General features: G+C 55.2%; 1 protein-coding gene across 1 annotated transcript in view; it reads left to right on the top strand.

Moving 5' to 3' along the window:
- ncoa1 (nuclear receptor coactivator 1) overlaps window positions 1-14,701 on the top strand; it is a gene marked incomplete at its 3' end in the record, with an annotated part of 209,936 nt that overhangs the window by 129,399 nt on the left and 65,836 nt on the right. The window contains exon 4 of the mRNA XM_072509453.1: window positions 13,653-13,747. Coding sequence (XP_072365554.1) covers window positions 13,653-13,747 — 95 coding nt within the window. The remainder of the gene's footprint in view (window positions 1-13,652; window positions 13,748-14,701) is intronic.

The following is a 14,701-nucleotide window of genomic DNA, read 5'->3' on the forward strand; positions in this document are numbered from 1 at the left end:
TGTGTGTGTGTGTGTGTGTGAGAGAGAGAGAGAGCTGTACCGTGTGTGAGAGTGAGACAAAGTGTACTGTGTGTGTTAGAGAGAGGGAGAGAGAGAGCTGTACCGTGTGTGCGTGTGAGACACAGTGTACTGTGTGTGTGTGAGAGAGAGAGAGCTGTACCGTGTGTGTGAGTGTGAGACACCGTGTACTGTGTGTGTGAGAGAGAGAGAGAGAGAGAGCTGTACCGTGTGTGTGAGTGTGAGACACTGTGTACTGTGTGTGTGAGAGAGAGAGAGAGAGCTGTACCGTGTGTGTGTGTGAGACACCGTGTACTGTGTGTGTGTGTGTGTGTGTGTGTGTGTGAGAGAGAGAGAGAGCTGTACCGTGTGTGAGAGTGAGACAAAGTGTACTGTGTGTGTTAGAGAGAGGGAGAGAGAGAGCTGGACCGTGTGTGAGTGTGAGACACCGTGTACTGTATGTGTGTGAGAGAGAGAGCTGTACCGTGTGTGTGTGTGTGTGTGTGTGTGTGTGTGTGTGTGTGTGTGTGTCTGTGTCTGTGTGTGTGTGTGTGTGTGTGTGTGTGAGAGAGAGCTGTACCGTGTGTGAGAGTGAGAGACACAGTGTACTGTGTGTGTGAGAGAGAGTTGTACCGTGTGGGTGAGTGAGAGACACCGTGTACTGTGTGTGGGTGAGAGAGAGAGCTGTACTGTGTGTGTGAGTGTGAGACACAATGTACTGTGTGTGTTAGAGAGAGGGAGAGCTGTACCGTGTGTGTGAGTGTGAGACACCGTGTACTGTGTGAGAGAGAGAGCTGTACCGTGTGTGTGAGTGTGAGACACAATGTACTGTGTGTGTTAGAGAGAGGGAGAGCTGTACCGTGTGTGTGAGTGTGAGACACCGTGTACTGTGTGTGTGAGAGAGAGAGAGCTGTACCGTGTGTGTGCGTGTGTGACACCGTGTACTGTGTGTGTGTGAGAGAGAGAGACAGAGCTGTACTGTGTGTGTGAGTGAGAGACACCGTGTACTGTGTGTGTTAGAGAGAGGGAGAGAGAGAGCTGTACCGTGTGTGTGAGTGAGAGACACCGTGTACTGTGTGTGAGAGAGAGAGAGAGAGCTGTACCGTGTGTGTAAGACACCGTGTACTGTGTGTGTGTGAGAGAGAGAGAGCTGTACCGTGTGTGTGAGTGAGAGACACCGTGTACTGTGTGTGTGAGAGAGAGAGAGAGAGCTGTACCATGTGTGAGTGTGAGACACCGTGTACTGTGTGTGTGAGAGAGAGAGAGAGCTGTACCGTGTGTGAGTGTGAGACACCGTGTACTGTGTATGAGAGAGAGAGAGAGAGAGAGAGAGAGCTGTACCGTGTGTGTGAGTGTGAGACACCGTGTACTGTGTGTGAGAGAGAGAGAGCTGTACCGTGTGTGTGAGTGTGAGACACTGTGTACTGTGTGTGTGAGAGCGAGAGAGAGAGCTGTACCATGTGTGAGTGTGAGACACCGTGTACTGTGTGTGAGAGAGAGAGAGAGAGAGAGAGCTGTACCGTGTGTGTGAGTGAGAGACACCGTGTACTGTGTGTGTGAGAGAGAGAGAGAGAGAGCTGTACTGTGTGTGAGTGTGAGACACCGTGTACTGTGTGTGTGAGAGAGAGAGAGAGAGCTGTACCGTGTGTGTGAGTGAGAGACACCGTGTACTGTGTGTGTGAGAGAGAGAGAGAGAGAGAGAGCTGTACCGTGTGTGTGAGTGTGAGACACAGTGTACTGTGTGTGTGAGAGAGAGAGAGTGAGAGAGCTGTACCGTGTGTGTGAGTGTGAGACACAGTGTACTGTGTGTGTGAGAGAGAGAGAGCTGTACCGTGTGTGTGAGTGTGAGACACCGTGTACTGTGTGTGTGAGAGAGAGAGCTGTACCGTGTGTGTGAGTGAGAGACACCGTGTACTGTGTGTGTGAGAGAGAGAGAGCTGTACCGTGTGTGTGAGTGTGAGACACAGTGTACTGTGTGTGTGAGAGAGAGAGAGCTGTATCGTGTGTGTGAGTGTGAGACACCGTGTACTGTGTGTGTGAGAGAGAGAGAGAGAGAGAGCTGTACCGTGTGTGTGAGTGAGAGACACCGTGTACTGTGTGTGTGAGAGAGAGAGAGAGAGAGAGAGCTGTACCGTGTGTGTGAGTGTGAGACACAGTGTACTGTGTGTGTGTTAGAGAGAGGGAGAGAGAGAGCTGTACCGTGTGTGTGAGTGAGAGACACCGTGTACTGTGTGTGTGAGAGAGAGAGAGAGAGAGAGCTGTACCGTGTGTGTGAGTGTGAGACACAGTGTACTGTGTGTGTGTTAGAGAGAGGGAGAGAGAGAGCTGTACCGTGTGTGTGAGTGTGAGACACCGTGTACTGTGTGTGTGAGAGAGAGAGAGTGAGAGAGCTGTACCGTGTGTGTGAGTGTGAGACACCGTGTACTGTGTGTGTGAGAGAGAGAGAGAGAGAGAGAGCTGTACTGTGTGTGTGAGTTAGAGACACCGTGTACTGTGTGTGTTAGAGAGAGAGAGAGAGAGAGCTGTACCGTGTGTGTGAGTGAGAGACACCGTGTACTGTGTGTGTGAGAGAGAGAGAGAGAGAGCTGTACCGTGTGTGAGTGTGAGACACCGTTGTGTGTTAGAGAGAGAGAGAGAGAGAGAGCTGTACCGTGTGTGAGTGTGAGACACCGTGTACTGTGTGTGTGAGAGAGAGAGAGAGAGAGAGCTGTACCGTGTGTGTGAGTGAGAGACACCGTGTACTGTGTGTGTGAGAGAGAGAGAGAGAGCTGTACCGTGTGTGTGAGTGAGAGACACCGTGTACTGTGTGTGAGAGAGAGCTGTACTGTGTGTGAGTGTGAGACACCGTGTACTGTGTGTGTGTGAGAGAGAGAGAGCTGTACCGTGTGTGTGAGAGAGAGACACCGTGTACTGTGTGAGAGAGAGAGAGAGAGAGAGAGTGAGAGAGCTGTACCGTGTGTGTGAGTGTGAGACACCGTGTACTGTGTGTGGTAGAGAGAGAGAGTGAGAGAGCTGTACCGTGTGTGTGAGTGTGAGACACCGTGTACTGTGTGTGTTAGAGAGAGAGAGAGAGAGAGAGCTGTACCGTGTGTGTGAGTGAGAGACACCGTGTACTGTGTGTGTTAGAGAGAGAGAGAGAGAGAGCTGTACCGTGTGTGTGAGTGTGAGACACCGTGTACTGTGTGTGAGAGAGAGAGAGAGAGAGAGTGCTGTACCGTGTGTGAGTGTGAGACACCGTGTACTCTGTGTGTTAGAGAGAGAGAGAGAGCTGTACCGTGAGTGTGAGACACCGTGTACTGTGTGTGTGAGAGAGAGAGAGAGAGAGAGCTGTGCCGTGTGTGTGAGTGTGAGACACTGTGTACTGTGTGTGTGAGAGAGAGAGAGAGAGCTGTACCGTGTGTGTGTGTGAGACACCGTGTACTGTGTGTGTGTGTGTGTGTGTGTGTGTGTGTGTGTGTGTGTGTGTGAGAGAGAGAGAGAGCTGTACCGTGTGTGAGAGTGAGACAAAGTGTACTGTGTGTGTTAGAGAGAGGGAGAGAGAGAGCTGTACCGTGTGTGAGTGTGAGACAAAGTGTACTGTGTGTGTTAGAGAGAGGGAGAGAGAGAGCTGTACCGTGTGTGTGAGTGAGAGACACCGTGTACTGTGTGTGAGAGAGAGAGAGAGCTGTACCGTGTGTGTGAGTGTGAGACACCGTGTACTGTGTGTGTGAGAGAGAGAGAGAGAGAGAGAGCTGTACCGTGTGTGAGTGTGAGACACCGTGTACTCTGTGTGTTAGAGAGAGAGAGAGAGAGAGCTGTACCGTGTGTGTGAGTGAGAGACACCGTGTACTGTGTGTGTGAGAGAGAGAGAGCTGTACCGTGTGTGAGTGTGAGACACCGTGTACTGTGTGTGAGAGAGAGAGAGAGAGAGAGAGAGCTGTACCGTGTGTGTGAGTGAGAGACACCGTGTACTGTGTGTGTGAGAGAGAGAGAGAGAGAGAGCTGTACCGTGTGTGAGTGTGAGACACCGTGTACTGTGTGTGTGAGAGAGAGAGAGAGAGCTGTACCGTGAGTGTGAGACACCGTGTACTGTGTGTGTGAGAGAGTGAGAGAGCTGTACCGTGTGTGTGAGTGAGAGACACCGTGTACTGTGTGTGAGAGAGAGAGCTGTACCGTGTGTGAGTGTGAGACACCGTGTACTGTGTGTGTGTGAGAGAGAGAGAGCTGTACCGTGTGTGAGTGTGAGACACCGTGTACTGTGTGTGTGTGAGAGAGAGAGAGCTGTACCGTGTGTGTGAGTGAGAGACACCGTGTACTCTGTGTGTTAGAGAGAGAGAGAGAGCTGTACCGTGTGTGAGTGAGAGACACCGTGTACTGTGTGTGTGAGAGAGAGAGAGAGAGAGCTGTACCGTGAGTGTGAGACACCGTGTACTGTGTGAGAGAGAGAGAGAGAGAGAGAGCTGTACCGTGTGTGAGTGTGAGACACCGTGTACTCTGTGTGTTAGAGAGAGAGAGCTGTACCGTGTGTGTGAGACACCGTGTACTGTGTGAGAGAGAGAGAGAGAGAGAGAGCTGTACCGTGTGTGAGTGTGAGACACCGTGTACTCTGTGTGTTAGAGAGAGAGAGAGAGCTGTACCGTGAGTGTGAGACACCGTGTACTGTGTGTGTGAGAGAGTGAGAGAGCTGTACCGTGTGTGTGAGTGTGAGACACCGTGTACTGTGTGTGTGAGAGAGAGAGGGAGAGAGAGAGCTGTACCGTGTGTGAGTGTGAGACACCGTGTACTGTGTGTGTTCGAGAGAGGGAGAGCTGTACCGTGTGTGTGAGTGAGAGACACCGTGTACTGTGTGTGTGTGTGTGAGAGAGAGAGCTGTACCGTGTGTGTGAGACACCGTGTACTGTGTGTGTGAGAGAGAGAGAGAGAGCTGTACCGTGAGTGTGAGACACCGTGTACTGTGTGTGTGAGAGAGTGAGAGAGCTGTACCGTGTGTGTGAGTGAGAGACACCGTGTACTGTGTGTGAGAGAGAGAGCTGTACCGTGTGTGAGTGTGAGACACCGTGTACTGTGTGTGTTAGAGAGAGAGAGAGAGAGAGAGCTGTACCGTGTGTGTGAGTGAGACACCGTGTACTCTGTGTGTTAGAGAGAGAGAGAGAGCTGTACCGTGAGTGTGAGACACCGTGTACTGTGTGTGTGAGAGAGAGAGAGAGAGAGAGCTGTACCGTGTGTGTGAGTGTGAGACACTGTGTACTGTGTGTGTGAGAGAGAGAGAGAGAGCTGTACCGTGTGTGTGAGTGTGAGACACCGTGTACTGTGTGTGGGAGAGAGAGAGAGTGAGAGAGCTGTACCGTGTGTGTGAGTGAGAGACACCGTGTACTGTGTGTGTTAGAGAGAGAGAGAGAGAGAGCTGTACCGTGTGTGTGAGTGTGAGACACCGTGTACTGTGTGTGAGAGAGAGAGAGAGAGAGAGAGTGCTGTACCGTGTGTGAGTGTGAGACACCGTGTACTCTGTGTGTTAGAGAGAGAGAGAGAGCTGTACCGTGAGTGTGAGACACCGTGTACTGTGTGTGTGAGAGAGAGAGAGAGAGAGAGCTGTACCGTGTGTGTGAGTGTGAGACACTGTGTACTGTGTGTGTGAGAGAGAGAGAGAGAGCTGTACCGTGTGTGTGTGTGAGACACCGTGTACTGTGTGTGTGTGTGTGTGTGTGTGAGAGAGAGAGAGAGCTGTACCGTGTGTGAGAGTGAGACAAAGTGTACTGTGTGTGTTAGAGAGAGGGAGAGAGAGAGCTGTACCGTGTGTGAGTGTGAGACAAAGTGTACTGTGTGTGTTAGAGAGAGGGAGAGAGAGAGCTGTACCGTGTGTGTGAGTGAGAGACACCGTGTACTGTGTGTGAGAGAGAGAGAGAGCTGTACCGTGTGTGTGAGTGTGAGACACCGTGTACTGTGTGTGTGAGAGAGAGAGAGAGCTGTACCGTGTGTGAGTGTGAGACACCGTGTACTCTGTGTGTTAGAGAGAGAGAGAGAGAGAGCTGTACCGTGTGTGTGAGTGAGAGACACCGTGTACTGTGTGTGTGAGAGAGAGAGAGCTGTACCGTGTGTGAGTGTGAGACACCGTGTACTGTGTGTGAGAGAGAGAGAGAGAGAGAGAGAGCTGTACCGTGTGTGTGAGTGAGAGACACCGTGTACTGTGTGTGTGAGAGAGAGAGAGAGAGAGAGCTGTACCGTGTGTGAGTGTGAGACACCGTGTACTGTGTGTGTGAGAGAGAGAGAGAGAGCTGTACCGTGAGTGTGAGACACCGTGTACTGTGTGTGTGAGAGAGTGAGAGAGCTGTACCGTGTGTGTGAGTGAGAGACACCGTGTACTGTGTGTGAGAGAGAGAGCTGTACCGTGTGTGAGTGTGAGACACCGTGTACTGTGTGTGTGTGAGAGAGAGAGAGAGAGAGAGCTGTACCGTGTGTGAGTGTGAGACACCGTGTACTGTGTGTGTGTGAGAGAGAGAGAGCTGTACCGTGTGTGTGAGTGAGAGACACCGTGTACTCTGTGTGTTAGAGAGAGAGAGAGAGCTGTACCGTGTGTGAGTGAGAGACACCGCGTACTGTGTGTGTGAGAGAGAGAGAGAGAGAGCTGTACCGTGAGTGTGAGACACCGTGTACTGTGTGAGAGAGAGAGAGAGAGCTGTACCGTGTGTGAGTGTGAGACACCGTGTACTCTGTGTGTTAGAGAGAGAGAGCTGTACCGTGTGTGTGAGACACCGTGTACTGTGTGAGAGAGAGAGAGAGAGAGCTGTACCGTGTGTGAGTGTGAGACACCGTGTACTCTGTGTGTTAGAGAGAGAGAGAGAGCTGTACCGTGAGTGTGAGACACCGTGTACTGTGTGTGTGAGAGAGTGAGAGAGCTGTACCGTGTGTGTGAGTGTGAGACACCGTGTACTGTGTGTGTGAGAGAGAGAGGGAGAGAGAGAGCTGTACCGTGTGTGAGTGTGAGACACCGTGTACTGTGTGTGTTCGAGAGAGGGAGAGCTGTACCGTGTGTGTGAGTGAGAGACACCGTGTACTGTGTGTGTGTGTGTGAGAGAGAGAGCTGTACCGTGTGTGTGAGACACCGTGTACTGTGTGTGTGAGAGAGAGAGAGAGAGCTGTACCGTGAGTGTGAGACACCGTGTACTGTGTGTGTGAGAGAGTGAGAGAGCTGTACCGTGTGTGTGAGTGAGAGACACCGTGTACTGTGTGTGAGAGAGAGAGCTGTACCGTGTGTGAGTGTGAGACACCGTGTACTGTGTGTGTGTGAGAGAGAGAGAGGGAGAGAGAGCTGTACCGTGTGTGTGTGTGAGACACAGTGTACTCTGTGTGTTAGAGAGAGGGAGAGCTGTACCGTGTGTGAGAGAGTTACTGCTGAAAGAGCAATAGACCATTCACCGTGGGAGTGTGTACAGCTGGAGGAATGAGCGATACCATTACACGTGTGTAAGAAAGGCTGTGTACGTGTGTGTGAGAGAGAGAGAGAGACCATGTACCATGTGTGTGAGAGAAATAGAGGCTGTCTGTGCAGAGTGCGTGTCTGTGTGTTGCTGTGCGCAGCGCGCGCGTGTTGCCGTGCACAGGGTGTGTGTTGCCGTGCGTAGCGCGCGTGTGTGTGGCCATGAAGATCGTGTGCCTGGGGCTGGGCACAGTGTGCGTATTGGAGCATATACATGCATGTTTGTGTCCGTACAGAGTGCCCACGTGTCTGTGCGGGTTCTGTGCAGCCTTTGAGGGGTCTCTCTGCCCCCAGTGAGTCCGAACACTTGCTGTGGGCTGGGGTCTCTCTGCTCAGTGAGTCCGACCACTTGCTGTGGGCTGGGGTCTCTCTGCTCAGTGAGTCCGACCACTTGCTGTGGGCTGGGGTCTCTCTGCTCAGTGAGTCCGACCACTTGCTGTGGGCTGGGGTCTCTCTGCTCAGTGAGTCCGACCACTTGCTGTGGGCTGGGGTCTCTCTGCTCAGTGAGTCCGACCACTTGCTGTGGGCTGGGGTCTCTCTGCCCCCAGTGAGTCCGACCACTTGCTGTGGGCTGGGGTCTCTCTGCCCCCAGTGAGTCCGACCACTTGCTGTGGGCTGGGGTCTCTCTGCTCAGTGAGTCTGACCACTTGCTGTGGGCTGGGGTCTCTCTGCTCAGTGAGTCCGACCACTTGCTGTGGGCTGGGGTCTCTCTGCTCAGTGAGTCTGACCACTTGCTGTGGGCTGGGGTCTCTCTGCTCAGTGAGTCTGACCACTTGCTGTGGGCTGGGGTCTCTCTGCTCAGTGAGTCCGACCACTTGCTGTGGGCTGGGGTCTCTCTGCCCCCAGTGAGTCCGACCACTTGCTGTGGGCTGGGGTCTCTCTGCTCAGTGAGTCTGACCACTTGCTGTGGGCTGGGGTCTCTCTGCTCAGTGAGTCCGAACACTTGCTGTGGGCTGGGGTCTCTCTGCTCAGTGAGTCTGACCACTTGCTGTGGGCTGGAGTCTCTCTGCTCAGTGAGTCTGACCACTTGCTGTGGGCTGGGGTCTCTCTGCTCAGTGAGTCCGACCACTTGCTGTGGGCTGGGGTCTCTCTGCTCAGTGAGTCTGACCACTTGCTGTGGGCTGGGGTCTCTCTGCTCAGTGAGTCTGACCACTTGCTGTGGGCTGGAGTCTCTCTGCTCAGTGAGTCTGACCACTTGCTGTGGGCTGGAGTCTCTCTGCCCCCAGTGAGTCTGACCACTTGCTGTGGGCTGGGGTCTCTCTGCCCCCAGTGAGTCTGACCACTTGCTGTGGGCTGGGGTCTCTCTGCTCAGTGAGTCCGACCACTTGCTGTGGGCTGGGGTCTCTCTGCTCAGTGAGTCTGACCACTTGCTGTGGGCTGGGGTCTCTCTGCTCAGTGAGTCTGACCACTTGCTGTGGGCTGGGGTCTCTCTGCCCCCAGTGAGTCCGACCACTTGCTGTGGGCTGGGGTCTCTCTGCTCAGTGAGTCCGACCACTTGATGTGGGCTGGGGTCTCTCTGCTCAGTGAGTCTGACCACTTGCTGTGGGCTGGGGTCTCTCTGCCCCCAGTGAGTCCGAACACTTGCTGTGGGCTGGTGTCTCTCTGCTCAGTGAGTCCGACCACTTGCTGTGGGCTGGGGTCTCTCTGCTCAGTGAGTCTGACCACTTGCTGTGGGCTGGGGTCTCTCTGCTCAGTGAGTCCGAACACTTGCTGTGGGCTGGGGTCTCTCTGCTCAGTGAGTCTGACCACTTGCTGTGGGCTGGGGTCTCTCTGCTCAGTGAGTCCGACCACTTGCTGTGGGCTGGGGTCTCACTGCTTAGTGAGTCTGACCACTTGCTGTGGGCTGGAGTCTCTCTGCTCAGTGAGTCTGACCACTTGCTGTGGGCTGGAGTCTCTCTGCCCCCAGTGAGTCTGACCACTTGCTGTGGGCTGGGGTCTCTCTGCCCCCAGTGAGTCTGACCACTTGCTGTGGGCTGGGGTCTCTCTGCTCAGTGAGTCTGACCACTTGCTGTGGGCTGGAGTCTCTCTGCTCAATGAGTCCGACCACTTGCTGTGGGCTGGGGTCTCTCTGCTCAGTGAGTCTGACCACTTGCTCTGGGCTGGGGTCTCTCTGCTCAGTGAGTCTGACCACTTGCTGTGGGCTGGGGTCTCTCTGCCCCCAGTGAGTCCGACCACTTGCTGTGGGCTGGGGTCTCTCTGCTCAGTGAGTCTGACCACTTGCTGTGGCTGGGGTCTCTCTGCTCAGTGAGTCCGACCACTTGCTGTGGGCTGGGGTCTCTCTGCTCAGTGAGTCTGACCACTTGCTGTGGGCTGGGGTCTCTCTGCTCAGTGAGTCTGACCACTTGCTGTGGGCTGGGGTCTCTCTGCTCAGTGAGTCTGACCACTTGCTGTGGGCTGGGGTCTCTCTGCCCCCAGTGAGTCCGACCACTTGCTGTGGGCTGGGGTCTCTCTGCTCAGTGAGTCTGACCACTTGCTGTGGACTGGGGTCTCTCTGCCCCCAGTGAGTCCGAACACTTGCTGTGGGCTGGGGTCTCTCTGCCCCCAGTGAGTCCGACCACTTGCTGTGGGCTGGGGTCTCTCTGCTCAGTGAGACTGACCACTTGCTGTGGGCTGGGGTCTCTCTGCTCAGTGAGTCTGACCACTTGCTGTGGGCTGGGGTCTCTCTGCTCAGTGAGTCCGACCACTTGCTGTGGGCTGGGGTCTCTCTGCTCAGTGAGTCCGAACACTTGCTGTGGGCTGGGGTCTCTCTGCTCAGTGAGTCCAAACACTTGCTGTGGGCTGGAGTCTCTCTGCTCAGTGAGTCTGACCACTTGCTGTGGGCTGGGGTCTCTCTGCTCAGTGAGTCTGACCACTTGCTGTGGGCTGGGGTCTCTCTGCTCAGTGAGTCCGAACACTTGCTGTGGGCTGGGGTCTCTCTGCTCAGTGAGTCCGAACACTTGCTGTGGGCTGGGGTCTCTCTGCTCAGTGAGTCTGACCACTTGCTGTGGGCTGGGGTCTCTCTGCTCAGTGAGTCTGACCACTTGCTGTGGGCTGGGGTCTCTCTGCCCCCAGTGAGTCCGACCACTTGCTGTGGGCTGGGGTCTCTCTGCTCAGTGAGTCTGACCACTTGCTGTGGGCTGGGGTCTCTCTGCTCAGTGAGTCTGACCACTTGCTGTGGGCTGGAGTCTCTCTGCCCCCAGTGAGTCCGACCACTTGCTGTGGGCTGGGGTCTCTCTGCTCAGTGAGTCTGACCACTTGCTGTGGGCTGGGGTCTCTCTGCTCAGTGAGTCCGACCACTTACTGTGGGCTGGGGTCTCTCTGCTCAGTGAGTCTGACCACTTGCTGTGGGCTGGGGTCTCTCTGCTCAGTGAGTCCGACCACTTGCTGTGGGCTGGGGTCTCTCTGCTCAGTGAGTCCGACCACTTGCTGTGGGCTGGGGTCTCTCTGCTCAGTGAGTCCGAACACTTGCTGTGGGCTGGGGTCTCTCTGCTCAGTGAGTCCGAACACTTGCTGTGGGCTGGAGTCTCTCTGCTCAGTGAGTCTGACCACTTGCTGTGGGCTGGGGTCTCTCTGCTCAGTGAGTCCGACCACTTGCTGTGGGCTGGGGTCTCTCTGCTCAGTGAGTCTGACCACTTGCTGTGGGCTGGAGTCTCTCTGCTCAGTGAGTCTGACCACTTGCTGTGGGCTGGGGTCTCTCTGCTCAGTGAGTCTGACCACTTGCTGTGGGCTGGGGTCTCACTGCCCCCAGTGAGTCCGACCACTTGCTGTGGGCTGGGGTCTCTCTGCTCAGTGAGTCTGACCACTTGCTGTGGGCTGGAGTCTCTCTGCTCAGTGAGTTTGACCACTTGCTGTGGGCTGGGGTCTCTCTGCTCAGTGAGTCTGACCACTTGCTGTGGGCTGGGGTCTCTCTGCCCCCAGTGAGTCCGACCACTTGCTGTGGGCTGGGGTCTCTCTGCTCAGTGAGTCTGACCACTTGCTGTGGGCTGCGGTCTCTCTGCTCAGTGAGTCCGACCACTTGCTGTGGGCTGGGGTCTCTCTGCTCAGTGAGTCTGACCACTTGCTGTGGGCTGGGGTCTCTCTGCTCAGTGAGTCCGACCACTTGCTGTGGGCTGGGGTCTCTCTGCTCAGTGAGTCCGACCACTTGCTGTGGGCTGGGGTCTTCAGTGAGTCCGAACACTTGCTGTGGGCTGGAGTCTCTCTGCTCAGTGAGTCTGACCACTTGCTGTGGGCTGGGGTCTCTCTGCTCAGTGAGTCTGACCACTTGCTGTGGGCTGGGGTCTCTCTGCTCAGTGAGTCCGAACACTTGCTGTGGGCTGGGGTCTCTCTGCTCAGTGAGTCTGACCACTTGCTGTGGGCTGGGGTCTCTCTGCTCAGTGAGTCTGACCACTTGCTGTGGGCTGGGGTCTCTCTGCCCCCAGTGAGTCTGACCACTTGCTGTGGGCTGGGGTCTCTCTGCTCAGTGAGTCCGAACACTTGCTGTGGGCTGGGGTCTCTCGGCCCCCAGTGAGTCCGACCACTTGCTGTGGGCTGGGGTCTCTCTGCTCAGTGAGTCTGACCACTTGCTGTGGGCTGGGGTCTCTCTGCTCAGTGAGTCCGAACACTTGCTGTGGGCTGGGGGGTCTCTGCCCCCAGTGAGTCCGACCACTTGCTGTGGGCTGGGGTCTCTCTGCTCAGTGAGTCCGAACACTTGCTGTGGGCTGGGGGGTCTCTGCCCCCAGTGAGTCCGACCACTTGCTGTGGGCTGGGGTCTCTCTGCTCAGTGAGTCTGACCACTTGCTGTGGGCTGGGGTCTCTCTGCTCAGTGAGTCCGAACACTTGCTGTGGGCTGGGGTCTCTCTGCTCAGTGAGTCTGACCACTTGCTGTGGGCTGGGGTCTCTCTGCTCAGTGAGTCTGACCACTTGCTGTGGGCTGGGGTCTCTCTGCTCAGTGAGTCTGACCACTTGCTGTGGGCTGGGGTCTCTCTGCTCAGTGAGTCCGACCACTTGCTGTGGGCTGGGGTCTCTCTGCTCAGTGAGTCTGACCACTTGCTGTGGGCTGGGGTCTCTCTGCTCAGTGAGTCTGAACACTTGCTGTGGGCTGGGGTCTCTCTGCTCAGTGAGTCTGACCACTTGCTGTGGGCTGGGGTCTCTCTGCTCAGTGAGTCCGACCACTTGCTGTGGGCTGGGGTCTCTCTGCTCAGTGAGTCTGACCACTTGCTGTGGGCTGGGGTCTCTCTGCTCAGTGAGTCTGACCACTTGCTGTGGGCTGGGGTCTCTCTGCTCAGTGAGTCCGAACACTTGCTGTGGGCTGGGGTCTCTCTGCTCAGTGAGTCCGAACACTTGCTGTGGGCTGGGGTATCTCTGCTCAGTGAGTCTGACCACTTGCTGTGGGCTGGGGTCTCTCTGCTCAGTGAGTCTGACCACTTGCTGTGGGCTGGGGTCTCTCTGCTCAGTGAGTCCGACCACTTGCTGTGGGCTGGGGTCTCTCTGCTCAGTGAGTCTGACCACTTGCTGTGGGCTGGGGTCTCTCTGCTCAGTGAGTCTGACCACTTGCTGTGGGCTGGGGTCTCTCTGCTCAGTGAGTCCGAACACTTGCTGTGGGCTGGGGTCTCTCTGCTCAGTGAGTCCGACCACTTGCTGTGGGCTGGGGTCTCTCTGCTCAGTGAGTCTGACCACTTGCTGTGGGCTGGGGTCTCTCTGCTCAGTGAGTCTGACCACTAGCTGTGGGCTGGGGTCTCTCTGCTCAGTGAGTCTGACCACTTGCTGTGGGCTGGGGTCTCTCTGCTCAGTGAGTCCGAACACTTGCTGTGGGCTGGGGTCTCTCTGCTCAGTGAGTCCGAACACTTGCTGTGGGCTGGGTCTCTCTGCTCAATGAGTCCGACCACTTGCTGTGGGCTGGGGTCTCTCTGCTCAGTGAGTCTGACCACTTGCTGTGGGCTGGGGTCTCTCTGCTCAGTGAGTCCGAACACTTGCTGTGGGCTGGGGTCTCTCTGCTCAGTGAGTCCGAACACTTGCTGTGGGCTGGGGTCTCTCTGCTCAGTGAGTCCGAACACTTGCTGTGGGCTGGGTCTCTCTGCTCAATGAGTCCGACCACTTGCTGTGGGCTGGGGTCTCTCTGCTCAGTGAGTCTGACCACTTGCTGTGGGCTGGGGTCTCTCTGCTCAGTGAGTCCGAACACTTGCTGTGGGCTGGGGTCTCTCTGCTGTCTCCCCCTTTATTAACTGGATTGTTTCCCCCCCGACAGCAGCACACGCAGAAGATGAGGTTCAGAAGTCTGACATTTCCTCCAGCAGCCAATCCCTCATTGAAAAGGACTCCTTAGGACCTCTTCTCCTTGAGGTACGGGCAGATTATTGACATAAATAAGGGGAACTACACCACGCCATCAATCACAGAACCGAGACTTCACTGGACTGATATTAAATAAGCGCTGTGACGGCAGGATTGGGCAGTCTCTGCAAGGGGAGGGTGGTGTGTAAAGGGTGAGGAGGTTGGGTTAAGCATCCATTAGTTGAGGGGCAGGCATCGTGAAAGGATGGGGGTAGGGAACGGCTGTTGGAGTCTACTCACTTCTTACTGTTCAGGACAAGCAGTCTTACAACACCAGGTTAAAGTCCAACAAGTAAACTAATGCAGCAGGGGCATGGGAACCTGGATTGTAGTTTTAGGGTAAGGGAGAATGAGAGTATAGAGATCAGGAGCACAGATTTGACGTCGCAGGAGGGGGCCAGTGTTCAGGTAGGTGGTTTGAAGTGTGTCTACTTCAATGCCAGGAGTATACGAAATAAGGTAGGGGAACTGGCAGCATGGGTTGGTACCTGGGACTTCGATGTTGTGGCCATTTCGGAGACATGGATAGAGCAGGGATGGAATGGATTTTGCAGGTTCCGGGGTTTAGGTGTTTTAGTAAGCTCCGAGAAGGAGGCAAAAGAGGGGGAGGTGTGGCGCTGCTAGTCAAGAGCAGTATTACGGTGGCGGAGAGGATGCTAGATGGGGACTCATCTTCCGAGGTAGTATGGGCTGAGGTTAGAAACAGGAAAGGAGAGGTCACCCTGTTGGGAATTTTCTATAGCCCTCCAAATAGTTCTAGGGATGTAGAGGAAAGGATGGCGAGGATGATCCTGGATAAGAGCGAAAGTAACAGGGTAGTTATTATGGGAGACTTTAACTTTCCAAATGTTGACTGGAAAAGATATAGTTCGAGTACATTAGATGGGTCGTTTTTTGTACAGTGTGTGCAGGAGGGTTTCCTGACACAATATGTTGACAGGCCAACAAGAGGCGAGGCCACGT

The sequence above is a fragment of the Scyliorhinus torazame genome, chromosome 1, assembly GCF_047496885.1.
Source record: "Scyliorhinus torazame isolate Kashiwa2021f chromosome 1, sScyTor2.1, whole genome shotgun sequence".
Lineage (NCBI taxonomy): Eukaryota > Metazoa > Chordata > Chondrichthyes > Carcharhiniformes > Scyliorhinidae > Scyliorhinus > Scyliorhinus torazame.